Source organism: Xyrauchen texanus, chromosome 24, assembly GCF_025860055.1.
Source record: "Xyrauchen texanus isolate HMW12.3.18 chromosome 24, RBS_HiC_50CHRs, whole genome shotgun sequence".
NCBI lineage: Eukaryota > Metazoa > Chordata > Actinopteri > Cypriniformes > Catostomidae > Xyrauchen > Xyrauchen texanus.
In genome coordinates, this window is record NC_068299.1 from 10,958,500 (window position 1) to 10,985,573 (window position 27,074).

The following is a 27,074-nucleotide window of genomic DNA, read 5'->3' on the forward strand; positions in this document are numbered from 1 at the left end:
AGTACTTGTCATCTGACTGTTGAGGGTTCCCATGGACATGGAAATATGGAATTTTAAATTCTTGGTTGGAAAAAGTAATGCAAAGGAATATACATTTTCCAGTTCTGCATTGCTAAAATACTTAATTTGATAGAAATTACTCTCTGTACAACCTCAAATGATATATGCAAACATGCAGTGAATATCCTTTTTTTCCCCTAGCTTTGCCTTGCTCTAAAATATTTCATCGAGGCTAGGTTGATCTTGTGTAGAGGAAAACTTCAAAAATCATATTGATGTCTGACTTGTGAGCAAATTGCATTTTGAGCCATTTATTTAAATTTGTTCACAAAAATCAGTTTGAATGATTTGAAACATATTTTAATTTGAAGTAATTTCAAGGGGGAACAAATCCATATGACTGAAAATGTACTAATAAAGCTCAAATTATTTTAAAGTATTTTTTTTTTTTTTGTTCTAGTCATGAATGACTAGAAAAATCATGGAAATCTAATGGTCAAATAGGAGTTAATTTTTTACTTCTAGAGTAAAATGACATCCAAGTCGCATTAAGAAAAACAAATTTTCCCTCCAGTGTGGACCGAAATCAAACCCAAGTGTAACAGGACATCAGATGCCAGTATTAGTGCCTTTTACGTTAGTTTTCTGTGCTAGGTAAATTGCTACAACATTTTAAATAGTGCACATTCAGAGCAGATATGGGAAGTATGCATTTGACAATTACAGAATGTTGCAATATCTTCACACCTGTCTTTGTTGTAATTCACACCCCTCTAGGGGGTTTAAATAGCTTACAGTGTTGATGACAAATGATTGTCCATTACTTTTTCCAAAAGTGTTTCTAAACCTATTAATTCAGTTTGAGGATTAAATAAATATTCCAAAAATGATAAATGGGATTGGCAATGCATTTATTCAACATTCATTTATACACCACTAAAACAGAAGATCATGACATTGTTTATGCCCTCATGGGTTCCTAAATGTACAACTGTAATGTACACAAACTTCAATGTTCGCAAATACTGTATATAAGATTCTATATAAGTATATAAGACCTTTTTGAACTGTTGCTTTCTGGCCAGCGATACAGAGCACTGGGCACAAGAACAGTTTTTTCCCATCAGGCTATTCAGCTCATGAATAGTTAAAACGGCCCCTTTGAGCAATAATTATGTGCAATACACAGCTTAGTCTATTTATATTTACCTAACATAGTCTACCTCTTGTGCCATAAATTCCCTTGCACATCAGATTTGTATTTGTACATACGTGTGTATATATATATATATATATATATATATATATATATATATATATATATACACACACACACACACACAGGTGGCCAACATTTTTGAATAATGTGCAGATTTTGCGTCTTATCGATATAAATCCTCCACGTGCAGCAATGACAGCTTTGCAGATCCTTGGCTGTCAGTTTGTCCAAATACTCAAGTGACATTTCACCCCACACTTCCTGTAGCACTTGCCATAGATGTGGCTGTCTTGTCGGGCACTTCTCACGTACCTTACTTTCTAGCTGATCCTACAAAAGCTCAATGTGTTTAAGATCCATAACACTCTTTTCCAATTATCTGTTGTCCAATGTCTGTTTTTTGCACACTCTAACATTTTCTTTTTGATTTCGGTTTTAAAAGTGGCTTTTTCATTGCAAGTCTTCCCATAAGGCCTGCACCCCTGAGTCTTCTCTTTACTGTTGTACATGAAACTGGTGTTGAGCGGGTAGAATTCAATGAAGCTGTCAGCTGAGGACATGTGAGGCGTCTATTTCTCAAACTAGAGACTCTGATGTACTTCTCTTGTTTAATTGTCTTCCACATCTCTTTCTGTCCTTGTTAGAGTCAGTTGTTCTTTGTCTTTGAAGACTGTAGTGTACACCTTTGTATGAAAACTGACTGGCGAGTTTCTTTTTTACTCAATGATAAGGTGTTTGAGTGAATGCTGCTGGAAATGGGGCCTGTCTGGATTTGATCAAAAATTCATTTTTTCAAATAGTGATGGTGCTGTTTTTTACATCATTAATGTCCTGACTATACTTTGTGATCAGTTGAATGCCACTTTGGTGAATTAAAGTACCAATTTCCTTCCGAAACTGCAAAATCTGTACATTATTCTACCTGTGTGTGTTATAGTGTATTTCTATATATACTCATTATGAGTATTCAAACAATAAATGTCATATCAGCACATTCAAGTTCCCTTTGCCTGAGCTTTGAGCATGTTTATTGGTGTAAAGAGATGACACTGAATACAAATAATCCCTAAATACAGACACAACAGCTGTTAACATGAAAATGTCCTTAAACATTCATCTTTTATTGTATTGTGATAAAAATGTCATGACATTCTACTGCTGTGACAGTCATAAAATTAAATCTTCCAATGAGACCTTTAACAGCAGTCATCAGTCTATGCCTATAACAGTCATTCTGAACACTTCAAGCATTTTTCACAAATATAGTTTAGTCCTTTTCATAAAAATAAAAAAAGAAGCTTCAAATATATTTTATCAAAAATTTGAACAACATTTTTGGATGAACAAAGTGTAATACAGTCAATTTGTCGATACAAATGAACGAAAATTCAGTAATCCTAGATTTTAATCAAACTTGTTTCGGTATGTAATTGCATTGTGCTGATATGTCAGAGACATTTTCAACCCTGGATTCAAAAATTCCAAGTAAACTGAGATCAACTAGTTCTCTCAAGGGTCGGAATATTTATACTTACGTTAATAGGTAAAATACTACTCTTGGTAGCAAACAGGCTTTGCTTTTCACAATCAGTTAAATGTTTTTGGTTTTTTTTCCTTTCTAACACATTTAAATGATCCATTAAGTTAAATGTTATGCTTTCACCTATGTAGTCCTGGCCGCAAAAAAATGATCTATTATGAAGTACTAGGGGTGTAACGGTGTATCGTGGCATGATACATTGCGGTTTAAAAATGTGACGATACACATCGTGGATATTGGACAACCTTACCTTGAAATGTCCTGTTTATACAACAACTTACAGTAGCAGAACGAACAACTGAAGTTACAATTCTAACAGATGTTAGTAGTGAAAGTGACTAAAGTAAATATCAAAGATGGCAGTGTCAATTAATGATAGTGATACATTAATCTACTATATATACAGGTTTGGGGAGAAATGGAAAATATGTAACGGGATTACGTATTTAAAATACTAAATATAAGTAACTGTATTCCACTACAGTTACAATTTAAATGATTGGTATTTAGAATACAGTTACATTCAAAATGTATTTTGATTACTGAAGAGATTACTTTGCATTTTATTGTCATTTGTTTCATTTAATATTTAGTCCATTTAGATGGAAAACATTTATACATATAAATGATGTGATCCAAAGTGCATTTGAACAGCGGTGAAACACTTTCTTATGATGTGTTACATTCATACGAGCAGACAGAGAAGTAAGTTTGGAGAAGAAATAGAAATAAACTTCTTTTTCAGCTGTCAGTTTTATGCTAAGCTAAAATGCTATTTCTATCCATTATACATGCACATGTTACCAGACACGATAATATTTTTTTATCAAGAAAATTAATTTTAGATCAATTTATTTTTTTCTAGTAAGACCTTTGATATTAGTGTAAAAATCTTATTCTTGAATAATAATTTTTCTTTTAAAATATCTAAAAATCCTTAAAACAATATCAATTAGATTGATCTTGTTTTAGAAACAACACTGCATAAGATATTTAGGTTTTTCAGAGAATGTATTTTTAATGTGTATTTTGTCTTACTGTACTGGCAGAGATTTTAAAGTCAAAAGAAGTGAAAAAAATCTACCAGTGCTGAAGAAGTAATCCGAAGTATTTAGAATACGTTACTGACCTTGAGTAATCTAACAGAATACATTACAAATTACATTTTACAGTATGTATTCTGTAATCTGTAGTGGAATACATTTCAAAAGTAACTCCTCAACCCTGTTATATATATATATATATATATATATATATATATATAAATAATGTAGAATGATGCTATGTTAAATGTCATGTCTGATTTGATTTAATAAGTACATTTCCCATAGGGTTTTAAGTAGGGACAATATTTAACTGGATATGTTTTTTTGAAACTAATATGTATTTTTGAAAATAATATTTAGATATTATTGTATAATACTAATATTTATTATTTTAGAAAAATACAGCTTTAATTAAAAATATATTAAATTCATGTAATCAGTGACAGTGTGCAAGCAGCATGTATTTAACATTATTCCTTATTTTCAGCAAAGCCAATTATTAGCTAATATTTCCATTTGGTACTGGCAACCTGTCCAGGGTGTCCCCCGCCTTTCGCCCAATGTTAGCTGGGATAGGCTCCAGCCCCCGCGACCCTGTACACAGGATAAGCGGTTGACGATGGATGGATGGATGGATTTCCATTTGGTGCCACCATTGCCCTGTTCTAAGCAGATTTTGAATCCAAGTGCATCTCTGATGAACAGTGCTAAATGTTTTGCATATGTCTTTAAAGTAATAATAACTTTTCTTGATTCAGGCTTAGTTTAAAGAATTGTAATCTGAACCGAATAGTGAGATGAGTGAACCGATACCCCACTATGAAGCACACTATTTCTTAGGCATTAACTTATGCTACAAATGCTAAATTTTCCACAGCATACACTGCAGTACAGTGTATTACAGTCTCTAATATCTATGCAGCAGTAGTAAAGCAAAATGGTTTTACTGGAGAAAATTAGAGTGGATTCTTTAACTTTTAGCAGCAAATGTCTTTTAAAGCTTACATTAAAGCTGTTTACAAGCTCACAAGTGTGATCACACAAATCTTATTAAAACTTATCAGATGATGTTCAACATCTAGTATGTTTGATGGCATGGGTCTCCAACACCATACGTGAATCGTCACAACATATTCATGAAGGTCTGAGTAGACATGGGTCTTTAGACAGAGCTTTAGATCAGGACAAGAGGACTTTATGATTTAGAGTCTTGATTTGGACTATGTGAAGTTTAGGTTTTAAAGCTGAAGTGTGTCATTTCTGCACCGCCAAACATAATTTTCTGGGGGAAAAAAAAACATGAGGAAAAACAAATAATGAAGTCAAACAGATCTTAGAAAACTCGAGAGAAAACTGATTGTCCTGCCCCAAACTCACACCACTGGCCGAGCCAATGTTGCTGTTTGGGATTAGATGGGCTTTTCAAGCAAACGGGGATGTTTTGATAGTGGCATAGAGCAACAGTGTTACACTTTTAGGTGAAATAAACCTAGAAATGACTTACTGTGTGGACTCTGCATACAAGAATAAATGAACAGTGAATAAATGAAACGCATCAGCTTTAAGTTTAGGGGTCAGGGTTAGAAGGTCTGGAGCAGGGGGGTTTAAGTCTAAGCTTGTATCTTGATTGAAAACAAGGTTATTTTTATTGCTTCCACAGTCTCAATTTGCAAGCAGCATACTAGATTTTAGCATGCAATCAGGGCCATAGCAAAGTATTCTGGACTCCATGAATTTATACTACTCTGGGCCACTTTCCTATTAAAATTATTTTAGAATTTGTTGTGGGGCCCTTCTGGACCTGTGGACCCCTAGAATAATTTCCTCCTTTCACCCCACAAGCTACGACCCCGCCTGCAATTAAGTATGTTCTTTAATTTATTAGGTAGCGGTCAGCCAATATGAGTTTTCCAGCAACCGATTCCTATATCTAGCGGTCAACATGACCGACATAAAGCTAACATATCCTACGGTATAAAAAAATATTTATTGATAGTAAATTAGACAAATTACTACAACTTCTGTTAATTGTCCAAGTGGATACAGTTATCGATAATCCCAACATGGCCAAGGATGGGCCAATTAATCAGCCTGGCTGATATATCGGACTACCGCTACTATCAAGCTGGTCAATTTTAACGGGGTAAGTGCAAGTATGATCATTTGCACATATTGTGTCAAAGTGTACTGAATTATGATGTAAACTGGATTGGCATTGCTTCGTAGAGGGCTGTTAAATATGCAGAATATCAAGTAACATTTTCCAGTAATTTTCATTATTCTGTGGCAGGTGCCTGACTTCCTACTTCCATAGACAACCAGTCACTTGCAAGCCACATGTTGGAGAACACTTGGCTGAAGATGTCTCTCTCTAATGAGAGCTATATTAATGAAAACTAAAACATTTATCTGATCATGGGGTCATCACCACCTGGAGAGGTCAGGACAGGAAAGTTCCCGAAGTGCTCAGTTTTGTCCTCAAAGGATGAGTTTATGGTACTGCCTGGCATAGAGGCAAAGGCCAGGTGATCGTGTTCCACGATGGCCAGATGGTCCTGGGGCTTGTCCTTCTTCAGGTAGAACATCTTTCTCAGCTGCTTTAACTGCTGCAGCTCACAGAAGGTCTCCAAAACAACCAGCATGGCAATCAGGCCAAGCAGAAGATAGACTGTCGAAGGGAACAGAGAGACAGAAAGATGAAGGAATGTAACCTACTTGTTCTGAATATTGTAACTTACAATATTAAGATTAACTGTGGATCATAATCATTGATCTCTGTGCTCTGCTCTTTGGCGTGATTCCCATTGGGACGAGGGAAGAATGAGTCAATGGAATGAGTGATACTCATTTTATTTTATTTTGTTGTCACACTTTTATTAATTTATTAAAAGTATTAAAATGTAAATTACAATAGAAATGTATTAAAACTTTAATAGTTTTTTTCTGAATGTATATGTTTATAATCATATGTTTTACATTTGTTGGGCATAAAGTAAAACATATCTGGGTGGTGTAACTGCCTGGAGATTGTAATAGAAAAAAAAGAGAATTAAAAGGATGACATTTAAAAAAAATATTAAAATAGATGATAATGATAAAAGATTATCATAAACAACTTTATAATTATTTCTTTAGAATTTGTTTTTTAAAAGCAGTGAAACTGTTTCATTTTAAAATATGAATATTCAGAAAATATACTGTGTATGTCAGTCTCTACTTTGACATTTTCAGCTTTGTTCAGGGTACCAACTGTATTTGTAATAAGAAAACATCATGCTATTTAGGATTCAAAACATTTAAAAAGTAAAAAAAAAAAAAAAAGAAAACATACAAGTTTTCAAGGATTAACGAAGATATATTTATAACTTTAAAGTGCTGTAACCATCATCATAAAATCTAAATTAGTAGAAAATTGTATAAGCGGTTTTTTAAATTATGAAACTAACATGAATCTAAAGATTACAATAAAAAAAAGATAACATGAATTTATTTATTAATTTTGAAAACATTTCATTTTTCATAATTTCTGACATTTTTATGTGTCATTGACCCTTTAACCCCAAATCTGTCTACAATTCTAAAAATCTCAACATCAAGACAAAAATGTAAATATCCAGAGAATAATAAGTATGAGACTCAACGTCATCTCAGCATGGGCTTCATGAGTGCATCTTCCTACACAATTACTGTACACTACAGCAAATGTGGTCCTATCACCATCCTCCGCATACAGAGTGGAAAGGTCAGACCATTTGTGTGACCATCTGACCACCTACATTTACATTCATTCATTTAGCAGACGCTTTTATCCAAAGCAATTACAAATGAGGAATACAGCAAAATCGATTAATCCAAAGATAAATTACCTCAACCCACATGGGCACAAAAGCTATGTGGAATTTTGGTAAGATTTCATCTGAACTTTTTGTAAATGTCAGCTGTACTGCAATTAATGTCATTCAACCACCAGATGGAGTGGTAGACTACAGCTGTGAAAGAGTGGTTTGCCATCTGTAAATGTGTCCATGCACTTCCTATCCACCTTATGTCTGTTGCTATGATGACAGACCAGAGTTACACATAAAGATGTTAAGATATACAAAAGGAAGTCGGAGTATTTCAGTTTCATATTGGGCTGTAAATAGCTGAAAAGAAGAGGACTTTCAGCTGAAGGCTTGTGAACAAATGTAGTAACATTTAGAAGGATGTTTTCTCAATAAAATCATTACAATAATAATAAAAAAGCCTTATTTTGTAGAGAAGTGTGAGGATCTGTATATTGATTCATAATGTTAATGCCATTCTGATTTATATAACTGGATTCCTGACGCAACGGTTAACTGCTAGCAGGAGTTGAAGCTGTTCAAGTGGCCAATTTGGTATGCCCAAACTGTCATAAGCATCAATGACTGACAGACGAAAAAGCCCCCCTATTCACCATCTCTGATCTCTGGATACAACAGTCGCATTTCACCCACTAGTGACAATCATGTTTAATTTGCTCGTTCTGGATAATATTAGTTACGAGGGAGAAGATATACGTGGATCGCTATGTAAGAGCATTCGCCTGCCCTGGTGTTCAGCCTATCAGTGCAGCTCAACTATCACCAAAGGTAGGAAAATCTGTAATATCTGCTTGTTTAGGGTGAGAATATGTCCTTACCCTGAAAAGGACTTCAAAAAGATAGACAGGGATTTCTAATTTGCCTTAAATGCCCAGGATTTGCTTGTTTTCATATTGAAGTTCTCTCTGTGGTCACACATGGATACATGCCATAAATACGTTTTCGTTTGCCATTTAAACCTAGTGTATCAGATTCATTTGAACCACCTTTGCTTTGCGTGTCTCCCTCTCTGCCAGCCGCATGTGTGATTAAGGGAGAGAGAGCGCAATCTTTATCAAGTGACTGCATGAAAGGCACTTTTTGATAAAAACATAAAACAAGTAACTCTGAGCAAACACTTTGATGCTCACAATAAATAAGCCTGACAATCTCTGTTTGTATCTTACCTCAGTTTCAGTGAACTTGTTTACATTCAGGTGATCAGTTTGTAACTGGTCCTGCTCGACCCCCTCCGAACAGGATTCAAACTGGTGTCTCCAGCATGGGAGGCAGATGCGCAAACAAGGAGGGTAAAGGCTACAGCCTCTAGCGTCAGACGCTTGTGTGCCACTTGAGGACAGGGGAGTGAGGCTTACACATACCGCACAGCTATCACATACCAGCTGGCTCCCGTTACACTCAACCCCATAAACCTCACTCTCATCTGGGTTACGGCACCACTGTAACTGGTCCTGTTCGACCCAATCCGAGCGAGATTCAAACCGGGTTCTCCGGCATGGGAGGTGGGTACGCTAACGAGGATGCTAAAGGCTACAGCCTCTATCGTCAGTCGCTAGTGTGCCTCGAGGCCAGAGGAGCGAGGTTTACACATACCACACAGCTATCACGTACCAGCTGGCTCCCGTTACATGTTCACTGACGAAGTTTGTTAGAGGTGGATCCAGTTTGATATAGATATACAAAACTTGCTGGGGCTTTCAAGAAACAGGAAAAATTCCAGACTTTAAATAAATAGATAATTGCATGTGTAGGGTGTGTGCGTTGTAGGGATGAACATGCAGATTTCAGAAATAAAATCGGTGATTGAATGACTAAAGTTTACTAGCTGAAATGAGTGTCATGAGGAATCCAGTTCTACAATACACGCACACACGCGCACACACATATATATTATATAAGTGTAATGCCAGCATTTTGACATAAACAGTAATTGGTCAAGCAAATTGATGTCTAGAGTCAACATGACATCAAAGTTGACGGCATTAACTTTTTTAATACACATATCTGGTTTTATTGAGTATGATTCATCTGTTATTCCCCAAAAATTTTTTTGTAATTGTAATCTTTAATCGAAACGTAATGAGGTATCCTACATTTTAAATGACTTTCTCTATTGCCTCACATCAACAAGCCCTCTAATTTTTCAACCCCCTCCCATCCAGCCACCTTTTCACAGTCCAATCCATTTCCGGTCTACAATTTTTAAACTAATTAATATCCCATGTCACTTAGAAAATCATGTTACGAAAATATAATGGGTTGCGAACAGTTTCACGTTGACTAAAAATAATCCTTTCAAATATTTTAGCACAAAAGGACAATGTACATTAACCCTTTCAGATCCCAATTTTGTTCCAGGAGCACAAAAAATATGATCATGCATTACTTCTACTCTAAATGCAGACAATCAGGTGCAAAGGTTTCTGCCAAAATCTGCTGGGCATTATTGACTGCACCTCCGCCAGTGCCTTCAGACCAGCTGCTGGGTTATTAGGTGCAAACCACCCGTCATAGAAGTTTTTCCCCATTAATCCCGGAACACCTCATGGTGGTGGGGCAGTGATCATGGGCGTCTCCCATCAACCCCTCACAGCTGTACACCAGATCCTTTCCACTGCTTTTCCATCATTTCCATCATTCTTGCCTTCCCATCAAGACATTCCTCCTTTACAGGTCATAACATTAAGACGGTCCAATGATCATCCCCACGAGGAATCCTACCCTTTGTTTCAAGGCCATCGCTATGCAGACATCTGCTGCCAGACTATACAATACTCACTCTATGGCATATAACCTCCCACACGATCACACAAGCCATGCCAGCCCAGGGGCTATCACTGTGCTAGCCTCACTGGCACCATTCATACATGCTCAGTGCCCCCGGTTCCGTATACCATAACCTCTTTTTTGACCATACACACCAACCTGGTGGCTAATGTTGTGCTAGCCCCACTGGAACCGTTAATGCGTCCTTAGTGCCTCTGGTTTCATATAGCATACAACCTCACAACACAACACTATGAGCTGTTGGGCGCTTCAGTCAGGAGCAGGTTTGGTTATTATTAGCAATCATTAATAATTATCAAATTATTTAGCGGCTGATTCTCTTCGGTTTGCTGGAGAAAACAGCGAAGTTGACACGGTTGAAGGAAGAGAAATCTTCTTTCTTCACTTCTGCAGGCAAAAGGGTGACTGCTCGGCGGTCTCCTTCGGATCCGTTACTCTGTGAAACACAGAGAAATCTTCAACTCGTCCAGTGAGATGGAAATCGTATAGCCAAAGTTCAGGTACCTACGTTACTCCCTTGAGCAACAAGGCTACACCTGGGAGCAGCAGGGCTGCATCTAAATGAGGCACATACTGTCGCTGGAAGCAACACCCAGAAATATCTCTGAGGTTTTTATACTCTCGATGACATCATGGTTAAGGGACGCGCTCTGTCATTCATTTCATCCAATAGGAGTTGAGAGTTCAATCCTTCGGAATTTCATACATAGGTGTAACGTGAGCAAGACTTCATGGGATCTGTACTCTGTTTTGGACTCCTTTTGTTTGATTTTGGCACCGTTGTTGTTATCAAGTTTTAAGTGTTTGTATAGTCCGCAGTCAGGCTTTATGACTGTATGTAGGCCTGCCTTTGAATATGAGGCCCAACAGAGACAACCTCACCAATAATCCTAGCTAGCATACAATACAGACACAAGCTCTAGTATTCCTTCCCTGACGTAATTGTACCACACTTCATCTAAAAAAAAAATCACAAATGTTATATATATCACTTCTTTCTGCCTACTACTGCATTTCTCACTTCTACACACCCCAATTTTTGTCTCTCTTTATTAGTCATGGCCAGAAGCTCCCTTTCTCAATTTCCTCTGCCATTTCCCTTGGAGACCTCTTCAATACCGATGCAGCTAAACCAATGTCTTTTCATAGGCGCTGCACTGATGTTCCCATAAATCCTTGACACCCGACCTCCACATGGTAAGTGGCAGCCTGCATCCATTTTCTCTGCACTCTATAACCAGATTAGCATATTTTAGCTTCTTCCTCTTATTGGCTGCCAACAGTCCCTCTTCCCATGTGATGGTAAGCTAGAGGATTATAACTTTTCTAGCTGCCATAACACTACATACAGCCTCAAGGAGGTAATGGCAACCTTAGAAAGAAATGTCAGCTGCTGGCCAAGGTTGACCTCCATTGTCCCATCACTTTCTGGTACCAAGAACATTCTGGCTTCCTTCCTTTTTTGACAAGTTAATTATGTGCATCTCTATGATCTCTGCCAGCTTGTGCTGGACACGATCATGGGACACCTGTACTATCCTTGAGCAAAGGCTGTCTTGCAAACAGCTATAGTGATCTTTCAGATTTTAAGTGACCACATTAGGCAATGGTACAGTGCAAATTGGTAGCACCAGACTTTGAATTTGCCTGGGAGATAATAATGGATTATCTTTTTAGACCTATCTTTTCCACATCCTCTTTCAGCTGCTCGAAGACCAACCATACGCTTGATAGATCTACACTGTATTATCTTCTTAAACTTCGAATAGACTCGTTTGACAGCACCAGGATTCTTTCCTCATCCACTTTGAAAAATATCTGGTTGTCCCTAACTCCCCTAAAGAACAGAAAGGCTAAGCAATTTTTTTGGCTTAATCTTAATCCTGGCCCATGTCAAAAGCTCTTCCAGCCTTTTCAATTGTTGGTTTGTACATGCAGCAGTCTGGAAGATGTCTGGATAGAGCTGTGCAGAGGTGCCAATCTCACCCCAGACTGTGCCAGACCGGATTCCTCTGGCTATTTGTCTTGCACCAATTAGGATGACTTCAAATGTGACTGTAAATAGTTTGGGAGTGATTAAACATCCCATTGTTACTCCTTTTTCCAGTTGCCCCTAACCAGTTGTGTACTCCTGTGTTGTATGACATATACTCATGTGCCCATAGTAACTGTCTGCCAAGCTCCTTACACACTTCGATACATGGAAAAACTCTAGTGCATAGCTAACGAGCTGGTGTGAAACCTATTCATTGGCATTCGCCAGGTCCAGCCAGACTAAGTGTCTTTCTTGTCTCTCTTGGCAGTCTAGATCTGCTACTATATTATTGATGCATGCTCCATACACCCAAAAAAACTGGAACACCTGCCTTCTGGCAGCTTGTGTCCATGTATCTATTCTTCAGGAGGTAGTCAGACATCCTCCTTGCTACCACCGAAAAGTATTTCACTTCACATTCAGTACAATGCTCATAATTGTTGCTTCATAATATATAAAAAAATTCAGTTTATGTTTATGTTTTAATAGTTAAGTTTGGGTGTCCATTACAATAGACATTTGTTCTGAATTATGCCATATTTTTAATCCCTTGTGTCACATGCCACCATGCTTTATTTTAGGAAGATTTTGTATCAAATGTAGCCATGCTTTATTTCAAGAAGGAATATTTTCATTTATCAAAAAGTAATCATAGTTTGAGTTAGTAGCATCTAATCTAATAATTCTTTGTGAATTGGGTGGCACCAAATGACAAAATAATTTGAAAAATACAAGAGACAAGTGATATCTGTTGGAATAGACTCAGGATCTAAAAGGTTTAAATGGGTTTACATACGAAATACACCACAGAACATGTTTGCTATAGAGCATTTCCAAGCCTTGCCACTGAGAAATATTATATTATATTATATATAAAGTTGTCGTTTTTAATAAATACTCAAGGCTAACAATAAAATTCAAATTGGTTTTCTTCTATTCTGTCCAAAATAATTTTTGCCAAGGTCATGGGTCTAATTTCAAGGAAACATCAACAAATAAAACATGTTTAAATTTAATTCCCTGTAAGTCGCTTTGTATATAAGTGTCAAATGCATAAATGTAATGCAAAATGTTTCATCATCCACTTATCTGTAAAACCAGATAATAGAGATAATTTAAAATTCTCTACAAAAATAATTTTGATTTGGTAAATTTATATACTTCTCAACAAAATTCACAAACGTAAAGTCTGATCTGGTTTCAATGCACACCAAAGCAAAAACAAACAAATCAACAAAACATTTAAACCACACCTACCAGTGATGCCCAGTTTGTAGAGCTCACGGAACTTCTGGTTAAAAGCCTCTCCAGGCACATAGTCACCCAGACCTATGGTGGACAGTGATATAAAACAGAAGTAGAAGGATTCCAGAAAGTTCCAGTTTTCTTCTAGGGCAGAGAATATGGCGGCTGGGATGAGGAAGAAGCAGGAAACTGCAATGATGGCCAGCAGGGTTGCGTGAACGAGGGCCACTAGGGGTTTAGACAGACCCCAGCGAGTGTGCACGTACAAAATGGGCCGCCATGTGCTGAAGACCATGATCCTTTGTACCACAGCTGTGAGAAACAGGAGGGTGAAGGGGATGCCGATCATCGCGTAAATTATGCAGAATGCCTTACCACCATCAGAGAGAGGGGCAGTGTGGCCATAGCCTATGAAATATAAGGTAAAGAAAAGGTTAAATAAATTACTGCATATTACATGATCAGTAAACTTCAAGGGATAGTTTCCTCAAAAATGAAAATTCTGTCACTCTTTATTCACCCTCATGTTATTCTAAAGTGGCATGACCTACTTTCCTCTCTGGAGATGCTAAGCCATATGGCATACTTAGTCTCCAATCAGTTTCATTGCATCAGTTTAATAATTTACTGTCATAAATTATATTCTCTTCACAATACAACTACTGTATATTTAATTTATTATTTTTTATTATTTATTTTTTATACACTTTATATACTATTTTTGACATTTGTTTTGTATGTGTATTCTATATTGAGTGTATTGTTTACTCTACATTGTATATTATTATTGTGTTGTGTATGTGTACATTTGATATGTAAATTGTGTTGTGTAAATATGTTGTTTATTGTAATTAGCATATGTCTCGTCACTGTCATGACTGCTATGTTGCTCGGACCTGCACACAAGACTTTCACCCACTGTTGCACTTGTGTATATGGTCGTGTGACAATAAAGGGATTTGATTGATTTATCTTTTTTCATACTATGAAAGTGAACGGTGAACTGGAGACTGTCAGTCTGCCTTTCATCTCGTTTTGTTTTCCAAGTAATATAGGTTACATGATGACAGGATTTTCATTTTTGGATGAACCGTTCCTTTACATAACATTTAAATTTAGAGAGTTTCTTCCATGAGATACAAATGCCTTGCTGCATTCTGTTCACTGAAAACTGTTACGCACCTGGGTGTGGAAGCTATTTTTGTCCACCAGATGGCATTGTCTCCTTTCAAGGGTGGGGTCTAGGAACAGGTGCAATGGGTTTACCTGATAAGTCCTGATTGAGCAGGCTTATAAAAAGGCCCTTCTCCCCAGAGTACTGGACTCATAAGGTGGATTAATAAAGTTAAAATATCTAAAGCAATAATATGCTCGGATTCTAATTTCAGGCCTAATTTCTGATATCATCCAATAAAGATCTTGTGTTACGTAAGGCAAGGACTAAAGGAAGGCTTTCCTGGAAAAACCACAGAATTTTCAAATATGCAAATATGACGAGAGAAACGCGATTGATTCAAGGAATGCAAGAAACTTTTATATCAATGGAAGATTGCTTTTGCAGTGATATTCCTGGCAAAATTGAGAATAGATGCTAAGGATGGCTGTAAAACATTCACATGCCCACAGCAAGCAATGTCCTTCATAAAGTCAATGGAGTGAGTTTGGTACTCACGTTGCAGTCGAGTGGACTGGCTCACTGAACATTCACTTTTTTTTGCAGCTGGAGTTTATTTCGTAGAGTAACACCTTCAGGACAGGGCTATGGATGAATCTACATGCTTTTGACTTATTCCGCCTATTGGCTAGAGATTATTTTATAGATAATCTTCTGCCGTGTAATTCAGTCCCAAAACAGTTGTATAGAAACACCGGACTTGAGCAATCTGACGGCAAAGTTGTCACGGGGGTTCTCGTAGGCGTGCATGGACAGTTTGAGTTTGGAGGGATGGACGCCAGTTGGCGCTGTCGTGTGCAGGGTTAATGCACACATTTTTCTTTTTTGTATTTGTTTGGTTCTGGGGGATGTTCGGGTTGTAATGGTTGCACTAATGTTGGAAAGTGGTCTTTATAATCTTGTTTTTGACACACAATAATGGATTGTCTCTCTCCACCTGGAATGTAAATGGGTGGGGCACCCCATAAAAAGAAGGTTATTTCTCTTCTTAAGCATAAGAAATATTCTTCAAGAAACGCACCTTTCCCCGCAGGAAGCAGAAAAATTTGGAAAGTTATGGGGTGGGCATTTCTTTTATAGTGCTGGCCTGGGTAAGAGCAGGGGAGTCATTACACTGATAAGTAAACATCTACAATTGAAATAGAGACAGAGCGCAATGCGTCATAATCTGAAGACCATGCCCAACGGGGGGGGACAATCCAACCGTCTCCATTGACTTTGCATTGCGAGAGGCTGCCTCCTTATCATTTATGGCATATAACAAAAGACAGAAAAATGCCTAAAAGCTGCTGTGTGACATGGTGTACAGCAAACAAGCTAAAAAACCCAGAAATAAATTTTTAGAAGCTTCCGAACCTTAAAAGCCAGCCTTTAAGGAGACAAAAGTGAATACAGGCAATAAGACGTGAAGCATCAGCAGGAAGAGTGGGTACATTTTGGGATCCTGACACTCAGTATGTCTACGTGTGCAATAAACATTTTGTCACTGGTAAGTCAAATATCCAAATGTCAGTTTTATATATTATATTTATGTAAGCTAAGCTGTAGCATTTTGATAGTATGCAACTTTTAGAATGTGGATAAAGCAGAAAGCTATGCAGTGACGGTTATATTTGCGAATGCCAGGGGCACTGACATAGACCAATAAAATTCTACTTCTCAATATATCTCCTCCTCTCAGGTTCACATAGGGTGGTGAATAAGCAATCGACATGGTTCAAATTATGAATGTTTTTTTTGTTTTTTTACAATATCATGTCGCGTTCCAGTGGGCGTAGTTCTCAGAGTAGTCCTGAAACAAACCGTTTTTTGGGGTCGACAGCTTATAAAAATGTATTTCTGTTTTTTTTAGCTTGTTTGCTGTACACCTTGTCACACAGCAGCTTTTAGACATTGTATTGTTTTAAGTCATAAATGACAAGGAGGCAGCCTCTCGCAATGCAAAGTCAATGGAGACGGTTGGATTGTTTTCCCCCCCGGTGTGGGCGTGGCCTAAATACACTCTGTCTCTATGTCTCAAACAGAGTAAAGATAAATTAGGAAGAGTCATAATTGTTTTAGCTGAAATACAGGGTAAAAGTCTTATTTTGGCTAATATTTATGCACCTAATGTTGATGATCAGGGCTTTTTTTTATAGATCTTGAAGGGATTGTGTCCTAGCCAGTGTTATGATCGGCAGACAGATCATTCTTAGAGCATGGAAGTCGGCTGGAGTGCCCTCATTTCAAGAGTGGCGCACAGAGATGGGCAGGGTAGTGGTATTCGAGGAGTTGTCTTATAGAAGGCTAGGCAACTTAGATTCGTTCAATAAAAAAATGGGGCTATTTGGCATTTTTGGAGGACTCTCGGGGAGGGGCAGTGGAGAGAGACATGCAATTTTAAATGGGTGTGATTATTATATATTTTATATATATATATATATATAAAATATATATGTTGAGGGTCAGGGTGGGATTGGGAGGAGGGAAAGGGAATAATGGGGGGTTTAGTTGATTCTATGAATATATGTTTTGCATTTCTGTTTCAAATGTTTGAATCAATAAAAAGTACAATGTAGGAAAGTAGTTGGTTGAAAGGTTAATACTGACTTAAGATCACGCAAATCTGATGAGGAAGTGCTGTCGCCGCCAAAAGCCACCTCAACTCTGCATATGGTTGTGGGCATTGAAACTGATGGGTTATCTTTTGAGCAGGAAAAGGAACTCATACAAATTTGAAGTCAGGAACATGAATTAGATCACCAATTAGAATTTGAAAAGGTAAGAACTCGAGTACGAGAATGCGAACAAGAGCTAGGATTTGAATTGTTGAAATCTCAGCAAAGAATTTAATAAACTAAACTGGCACAAGAAGTGGAAATTTTGAGCTTGATTGCAGAGGGAAAAAAAAATGCCAAACGGGGGCGCTGATTCCTCAGGTGACCAGTCAAGTTTAAATAGCCGATTATCGAATATCATGAGTATGATTAAATTGTTGCCCAAATTTAATGAAAAAGATCCAGACATGTTTTTTTCTTTGTTTGAGAATGTGGCTGCACACTCTTTTATTGCAAAGTGTTTTTGAAGGTAAAGCACAAGAGGCTTTTATTGCACAGTCAGTAGCAGAGAAGACAGTAAAAGATGCTGTTTTAAAAGCATATGAGCTCGTCCCTGAAGTTTAGAGACGCTATTTTAGCTGTTGGAAAAAGGGGGAAATACAAACTCACGCCGAGGTTGCTAGAGAGCTTACCGGTCATTTTTCCCATTGGTGTACGTCTGTTGGTATAAATTCTTTTGGAAGTCTTTGCGATCTGACAGTGCTGGAACAATTTAAAAACATTGTCCCTGACCGAACTGCCACATATGTTAACGAACACGAGGTAAAAACAGCAGCTGAATCCGCAGTTCTTGTTGAGGAGTTAGTTTTGACTCACAGAGGTAATAGTGACAATTGTAATAATTGCATGTTGTGATGGCTGAGGGTCAGTGTCGTGCTGACCAATCAGTTTCAGATTCAGATCTTGTGCAGGGAGAAACTGAGATTGCTTTACAATCTTCTTTATCTGTAGAAGGTGTAGACATTATTTTGGGTAATGATTTGGCCGGAGGACACGTGTGGTCTGATGTCCCACTGCCTCCAGTTGTCAAAACAACCCCATTTCTCTCAACTGAGTCTGATAATAATGTGCAAGACTTTCCAGACCGGTTTGTATCTTGCGCCGTAACTCATGCCATGAACCGTGCATCAGGAGATGCTAATTTAAATGGGCAAGAAAAATCTTGTTAAACCGGCAAGTATGCTCTTTCTTTGTTGATCTCCCGTAGTGAGCTTCAGTTTAGGATCAGAAAAAAGATGCAGGTTTGGCAAAGTTGTTTGCTGAAAGTTGTTAGGCTTAATGAAGAGTGTTGCTACTGGCTATTTTATGCAAGATGGAATGTTGGTTCAAAAATGGTCACAGTACCGTGAGTGAACCCATGTTTCAAATAGTCATACCAGCTGACTTGCGGGATGGTATTACAAACCTCGCTTGAAGAGAGATGTGGCTAGTTTTTTTTTAATGTTTGTAACAAAACAAAACAGTGGCTGTTGATGCTAGATGCAGACGAACACACAAATTAAGTACAGTTCTGGATTATCAAGGAATAATTCAATAATTTCGAGTGGTGGTGGTGTAGTGGTCTAAGCACATAACTGGTAATCTGGTAATCAGAAGGATGCTGGTTCGAGCCCCACATCCACCACCATTGTGTCCTTGAGCAAGGCACTTAACTCCAGGTTGCTCTGGGGGAATTGTCCCTGTAATAAGTGCTCTGTAAGTCGCTTTGGATAAAAGCGTCTGCCAAATGCATAAATGTAAATGTAAATTTAGTCCAAATAAATAACTGTAATTTAATTTCTGTTTGTGTATCTCTTGGAAAATCTCTTGTTATGGAGATAAAATTAAATAGTATTATTTAATAAGTGTGATACTGCAGACTTTTGTATGATAAATTACTTATATTCTTAATTTGCAAGTCGCTTTGGATAAAAGCATCTGCTTAATGACAATGTTGATTTAGTCAAAAAAGAAATTGGTGCCATTTAAGGTATATTCTGGGTTTTATACAAGTTAAACTTAATCGACAACATTTGTGGCATAATGTTGAATACCACGCAAAATTATTTTGGCTTTTTTCTTAAAAAAAAAGAAAAAGTCTGGGTTACAGTGTGGCACTTACAATTAATTGAATTTACAACTTTGTTGCTTGCCATGACAACGCAACACTGTAAACCCTAAAATGTCCATAAAAATTACAATTTAAACAACTTTATGAATTGTGGTCTGACGCATTTGGACAGAGTTGGGAGGGTTACTTTTGAAATGTATTTCACTACAGAATACAGAATACATGCTGTAAAATGTAATTTGTAACGTTTTATTTCTATTTCTTCTGCTCCAAATTTACTTAAAACTTACTGCTCGTATGAATGTAACACATCATAAGAAAGTTTTCCTGTTCAAATGCACTTTGGATTGCATCATTTTTATGTATAAATATTAAATGAAACAAATGACAATAAAATCCAAAATAATCTCATCAGTAAAATACTTTTTTAATGTAACTGTACTCTAAATACCAATGATTTAAATTGTAACTGTAGTGGAATACAGTTACTTATATTTTGTTATTTAAATACGTATTCCCGTTACTACCAACCCTGATTTTGGAACACAATTACACACATAATCGACGTTGCATAGAATAGCTAGAACCACTTGATACTCCTCTCCCTCAATTTGGTGTAGTACCATGTAGGGCTGTTCTTTGGCCATGTTCACAATGGGAGAGAGGAGGGGCACAATTAGTAACCCTCATTTGGCTTTGAATAGAGTCTCATCACCGCTGCCTTTAAACTTAGAGCGCACCTCTCCTCAGGGTGCGGGTTAGGGTTCTCCTTGAGCATTCACACTGGCATCCTCCTCGCATGTCCAGGAGAAGAGTGGGGAAGTTACCGTCGTGGTCAGATGATGTAAACACGGGACCTGCTCCCCGGGACCCAGGCATGGATTCGATTTGTCGCCGGGAGTACTGCTTGTGTTGTGGCCAACAGGCTAGGAAGCTGGTCTGCCTTACATATTCTTCATAAAGTAATTCACCACATCTGCTAGTGGAGAGGTATTCGTGATTAGAAACTGGTGTAAATCCTGTTTCTGTTTAAAATGTGTGGTTTTAAGAAAAACCTAACAAAAAAACAAGCCTAAAACTGTTCCATTTACATGACACTTGGAAGATTCTACGTAGATAAATAAACCTCCTTTTCTTTCACTTTACCGAAGTAAGAAACATGAGCAGAAAAGCCCCTCCCTGCACCTGTGCCGAATGAGGGGAAAATGTGTGGTTGCTGAAATGGCCTTATTCCCTTTTCTATCTCCCTGTCACATGTTCAAAGTTCTCTGATAGACAGAAAGAAGATTTGAAAATCTTTTGCGCAAAAGACGTAAATGCAGAGGCACGTACAAGGGTCTTACATAACACCAGACGGTCTAAAAGATAACATGGTTGCAGATCCTTATTTCCTGTTAAATCAAATCTGTATTTTTACTGGTAAGGGTAATTGTAGACGATATAAACTGACATATATTTATCTTTTATGTAATACTAGTTTGAATTCAATGGGATATTCTGGGGCATGAACAGAGTTGCAAATGGAAAGAAGAGGAAGGTGACTTCTTTTAAAGTTTTATGTCTGATAAATAGTAGGCATCTGCTTTATAAAAGAAATGAAACTGGAAGTAGTAATATTTGAGGTTCTTCTTGTGTGAACATGCAGGCATTTCTATATGACTTACAATACTGTTTGTTAATAAAGGCCGCATTGTTGAGGTTTGCTTTAAAGTTGCTGTTTTTTTTCATGTCTGTTTGAGAATAGTCTAAAGTATTAACACTTCCGTGTTAAACCAGGTGTTAAATGACAGACAGAGCAGCTTCCCAAAGAGAACAATGAAAAGGAGAAAAACAAGAACAAAAGGAGAGGAACTTTTCTATAATTCAACAAAAATTCAGGACAAAAACTGAATTTGCCATTATTGACTCACTCCAATGTCTTTTGAAATATGTATGACGCTTCTGTATGTTCTGTGAAACACAAATGGATGCAGAATGGCTCCATTAACATCTGGTAGAAAGATGCATTTTATGTCGATCCACTTAAAATGGGACAACGCAAAAGATTAAACAGGCTCCAAAAATTTTGTCCAATTAAAGCACATCCTGAGGTGGTCGAAAGACGCATGTTACAATCCCCTTTTTGGATTGTAGTTTTGTTTAGTTGTTTTTCCCCTTGTTTTGCAGATTGTAGTGACAGAGTTGACAAGTTGATGCTCATTAGTTCTGCCAGGATCCACCTGTTCTGAGATTTGCATGTGGCTTAAATACTGGCTTCCTCCTATTCTTAAAGGCTCCTCTCCCAGATTCCGACTTTTTGTTCTCTTTTGTTACAATTTAGTTTATGTAATACATCTTTTCTTTTTAATAAATTATACTTTAAGCAAGTTATCTGACGTGTAGTCTCCCTTGTTGTTGCGGATTACGAGCCGGCTGGGACAAATGGGGGCTCGTCCGGGACTGCTTGTAAGCCGTAACACATGTGACCACTTTGGGCTACTAGAATAATGTCCAAGCTGCTTTTTTCCATACAATGAAAATGAAAGGTGATGACAGCAACAATAAGGAATAACAACAAAAATTTCAGTCCGTTATTCACAAAGTTACCACATGGCTTTTAGGGCTGTAACGATACGCGAACCGCAACCGAAATCGTGATACAAACATCCACGATCCTGTGTCACGGTTCCTGAAGACCGAACCGCAACACACGCCCCTCTCCAACCCCAGAAGCCTGCCAACAGTTACAGATGCAGGCCCTTGAGCTCTTTACACACACTAAAATAAAATTCCACTACAACAAAATTCATTTTCTCATTTCACAGTAAACATTACATGTAAATCATGAAATTATTATGGAGGTGGCAGTGAGAGAATCTGGGTTGTCTCCTCATATTAAGGGTTTTGCACACATTGAATCTTGCTTCGCAAGCAGGATATATACTTATATATATACATACATACATAAACGATCAGGGAAATGAAGCATGGTTGTATCTTTTAAAATGAACAATCATAACAACAGAAATCAATAGTATGGATTTGTGGACATCAAATTCTGAAGTTATATACACAGAAAAAAACAGAAAAGGAAAAGTTTAAATCATATCATTTATGAAACTTGCTCATTTTGTGGTTTTGTTGACGAAACAGCTCCCCATTTATTTTGTGATTGCAGTATAACCAATACATCTTGGATTGACTTACGCTCTTATGTTTTTAGCCCCACAAATATGGGGGGCTAAAAACATAAGAGTTTACATGATATGGCTATGACCTGACGTCACATCAAAACAAGTCAACAGTAATTGAGCACACGCTTCAATCTATGATAAATCAATGGTAAGCAGGACGAGCCCACATAATTATCATACGAGAGACAGAAATGTAAGAATAAATATAAAAATAAATACATGTGGGAATATTTAAATATGGAAATAAATACAGGTGGGAATAAATAAATATAAAAATATAAAAAATAATAATAATAAAAAAGTTTTAAAGAACACAAATAAAAAGAGAAAATAATTAATAAAGGCAAAAAGTCTACAAAAACAAATTCAGGAATAACTTAAAAACGAATTATATTTGTTTTATCAATACATTTATTCCTTTATTTATTTTCTTATTATTATTATATTTATTTATTTATTTATGTATTTATTTATTACTTTTGCAGGTTTTGTCCTCCATATTCCTCCGGGTGAAGAACAAATCGAACCAGTTACAGCAGGTACTTATGCATTACTAATTGTGTAAGAACCTGTGTATTTGCATTTGTGTGCGTGTTTGTCACTCCATTTGCATGTTGGTGTACTGTAACTGTAAGTAACCTAAACAAACCCACAAGCTGTTTGTGTTGAGTTGAACTTACTTGAACAGAACAATATTTGTTTCAATGTTTTGTTTTTTATTTTTGCACTTTTACTGCTTTAAGAATTTCTCTCTTAGGTGTCAGCTATCTTAATTCTAATTTCATGTTAAAATTCAGTTTTATTGTTCAGTGACACCTAGTCAATTGTTAATTTACATACAGAAGGTTAAAATACAACAAAGAAAGTTATTGAAAATTGTTAATGCTTTGGAAATAAATCTGTTTATTTTTTCATTTTTTAAATTTATTTCAAAATATCGTGATGCGTATTGTATCGTGAACACAGAACTGTGATATGTATCGAATCATGAGCGGAGTGTATTGTTACACCACTAATGGCTTTAGAAGACATATTGACAACTTTTAGGATACTTTTATGGTGCATTTGGAGATCGACAGTCCCTAGTCACCATTTACTTTTATAGTGTGTAAAAGAGCATCTTGAGAGCAAACATTTTATCTATCAACATGATTGGCTAGGGACAGTCTCGTGACCCATCAAATCAACTTGAATGGCAGCTGTAAATCTGGCGGCAACTGTTATGGATGTGGAGGATGCCTCAAACACAGTTCAACACCTGAACATCATGGCCGCGCCTGAAAGGGCTTTTCGCAGTGAAAATGCTTGACTGTGTCATGTGAGTTTAACTTGCTCAAGCCAGATAGCAGCATTAATCCTGTCTCTAATTTGAAGAAACATATCGAGGTAAATTTTATATTTCTGCTTACTAGATTCTCTGTGTGTATAATGTAAATTAGCTTTCTGTCACTGAGATTTTTTGGTTGATGGGAGAGATTAAGGCAATGTTATCAATAGGCCTGGGTGATAAACAATTGTGATTTTTGGAGCATCAAAATGTTGGCACCCATTCACTTGCATTGTATGGACCAAAAGAGCTGAGATATTCTTCTAAAAATCTTAACTTGTGTTCTGATGAAGAAAGTAATACACATGCGGAATGGCATTATGGTGACTAAATTATGATTTGTATTTTTTTTTTCCCCATTCCTTGCATTGTTTTGAACATTGTTTGCGCAACAATAACTCTCTCAGTCGTCATTAAGGAAAATTTAGACCCTACACAATAACTGATTTTAATGTTATTGTTTCATACATTGATATTGAAAATAACTTTTTCATCTTTTAATTTCTGTAACCATGTCACCCTTTAATTTATTTTTTTAAATTAGATTAATGTAGTATTTACAGTATCATGATAAGTGATGTATTTTGAAAGGTGTCAATCACAAACACCCATAAAATACCTATATTTTTTATTAATTCTGGCAAACAGCCTTAGAAGGGAATGTAAATGACGGAATGTGTGCTACATTATTAAATTGCAGCATCGAGTTTTTATAATAAAGGGGCATAGCTTTCGCAACTCAGTACTCAATACTCACTACTCATGAGTACTTTTAAATGAGCTACTCTTTTACTCTTACTTGAGTAGTTTTTTGGACAGGAACTTTTACTCTACTCAAATTTTTTAAGAAGTAACAGTACTTTTACTTGTGTATTATTTTTCAGTACTATTTCCACCCCTGTCAGTCAAACAGGTTTGGAACGAATTGAGGGTGAGTCAATGATGACAGAACTGTCATTCATCAGTGAACTATCCCTTTAAAGTAACCATTTTGTAAAGTAGATGTTATAGGAGTGCATAAACTGGACACTCCATCTGAAAATAGACAAATTAGATGACTGTTTGAGGCCTATGCGTTTAAAAATGGGTCACTCCAAGAGTCCTACAGAACCATCATATTAAGGATCAGAATTGAGTCTCAAAGATGCCACATGAACATTTATTTATTTAATTTTATGGTGTTATAGAAGCCTATAAATCCAGATCTGCATTGCTCAATCACTCACCTGTGGTGGATAAAACAGTGCTAGCAAAGAACAGAGAGGAGGTGAAGTCCCAGTTCCAGCTGGCCGAGGCGTTGTTTAGGATGGACACCCCATAGTTGCTGGCCTCCAGCGCTTTGGTCAGGAACTCCTCCAGCCGCTCCTCGGACAGGCATTCGTGCTCCTGGAGGAACTGCCGTTTGAAACTTTGGAGCTGCTGGCGCTGGAGATCTTCATACGGAAGCTCAACCGATGAAAACACCACCGCTCCGAATATGAGGAATACGATGTACCCGAGGACCAGAAACACGAAATACCATGTCGATCTGTTGCCCTGGATCAAGCGCACGCACGAATTACCGGTGAGGGATTGAAGCATCTTCAGACTTCAGTGTTCCGATTAAATCAGAAAAAGTGTCGCTTAGATGTGTTGATAATGTCCTTGATTACATGGGTTGATCCGAACGCACCATTAGAGAACAGAGCGCGTTATCAAACTACTAATGATGCGACAATGCAGATGTATCGCAGGCACGCGCGTTTCTTTATTTCAAATCTATCCTTTACCGCATGTGAAAGCTCTTTTGCTTTTAGACTGCGTGGGCAGGCGGATGATGTGGCGGCGGAGATCGAGCTCACAGCGAACCGGGGGCCGTGACGTCACTCGCTCACTCACTCTCGCCCACCAGGTAACAGTCAAAAGACGGGAGAGGGGGAGAAAGAAGTCGGCAGCCCTGTGCATACCTAATGTAAGACTAAACTGAGTAAGAAATAACAGTATGAGCTTAGACTTGAATCCTGAGTGGTAATAAACACTGACAACTCCCTTAGACTAAATTATTGTATTTCATATGGCCTACATTTTCTACCAATATTACTGTGACATTTTCAGTCCTTTAGAGTTGAAGTCAGAAGTTTACATACACTTAAGTTTACGTCATTAAATACATTTTTGAACCACGCCACAGATTTCATATTAGTAAACTATTGTTTTGGCAAGTCGTTCAGGACATCTACTTTGTGCATGACACAAGTAATTTTTTCCAACAATTGTTTACAAACAGATTGTTTCACTTTTATTTGACTATATCTCAATTCCAGCGGGCCAGAAGTTTAAATATACTAAGATGACTGCCTTTAAGCAACTTGGAGAATTCCAGAAAATTATGTGCCTTTATATGCCTTTAAGAAATTAGCGTCTGAAAGGCTAATTGGAGTCAATTGGAGGTGTACCTGTGGATGTATTTTAAGGCCTACCTTCAAACTCAGTGTCTCTTTGCTTGACATCATGGGAAAATCAAAAGAAATCAGCCAAGACCTAAAAATAAATAAATAAAAATAAAATTTGTGGACCTCCACATGTCTGGTTCATCCTTGGGAGCCATTTCCAAATGCCTGAAGGTACCACATTCAACTGTACAAACAATAGTATGCAAGCATAAACACCATGGGACCATGCTGCCATCATACTGCTCAGGAAGGAGACACATTCTGTGTCCTGAGATGAATATAGTTTGGTACGAAAAGTGCAAATCAATCCCAGAACAACAGCAAAGGACCTTGTGAAGATGCTGGAGGAAAAATGTAGACAAGTATCTATATCCACAGTAAAATGAGTCCTATAGCGACATATCCTGAAAGGCTGCTCCGCAAGGTAGAAGCCACTGCTCAAAAATTGCCATAAAAAATCCAGAATACAGTTTGCAAGTGCACATGGGGACAAAGATCTTACATTCTGGAGAAATCTCCTTTGGTCACATGAAACAAAAATGTAACTGTTTGGCCATAATGGCCATCGTTATGTCTGGAGGAAAAAGGGTGAGGCTTGCAAGCT

General features: G+C 37.3%; 1 protein-coding gene across 1 annotated transcript; it reads right to left on the reverse strand.

Annotated features, from left to right (window-relative positions):
- Positions 1-900: 900 nt before the first annotated feature.
- Positions 901-25,869, reverse strand: LOC127617411 (potassium channel subfamily K member 1-like). Its single transcript, XM_052089370.1, has 3 exons — positions 25,265-25,869; positions 13,730-14,125; positions 901-6,473 (listed from the first exon to the last, which is right to left on the reverse strand). Exons 1-3 carry the CDS (start codon positions 25,617-25,619, stop codon positions 6,211-6,213), a joined length of 1,014 nt encoding a protein of 337 aa, XP_051945330.1. The 5' UTR covers positions 25,620-25,869; the 3' UTR covers positions 901-6,210.
- Between the last annotated feature and the right edge of the window lie 1,205 nt (positions 25,870-27,074).

Coding starts and splice junctions, on each gene's coding strand:
- LOC127617411 (XM_052089370.1), bottom strand. CDS start 25,619: ATGCTTCAATCCCTCACCGGTAATTCGTGCGTGCGCTTGATCCAGGGC. Junction 14,126..25,264: donor CACTGTTTTATCCACCACAG/GTGAGTGATTGA, acceptor TATATTTCATAG/GCTATGGCCACACTGCCCCT. Junction 6,474..13,729: donor CTACAAACTGGGCATCACTG/GTAGGTGTGGTT, acceptor TCCCTTCGACAG/TCTATCTTCTGCTTGGCCTG.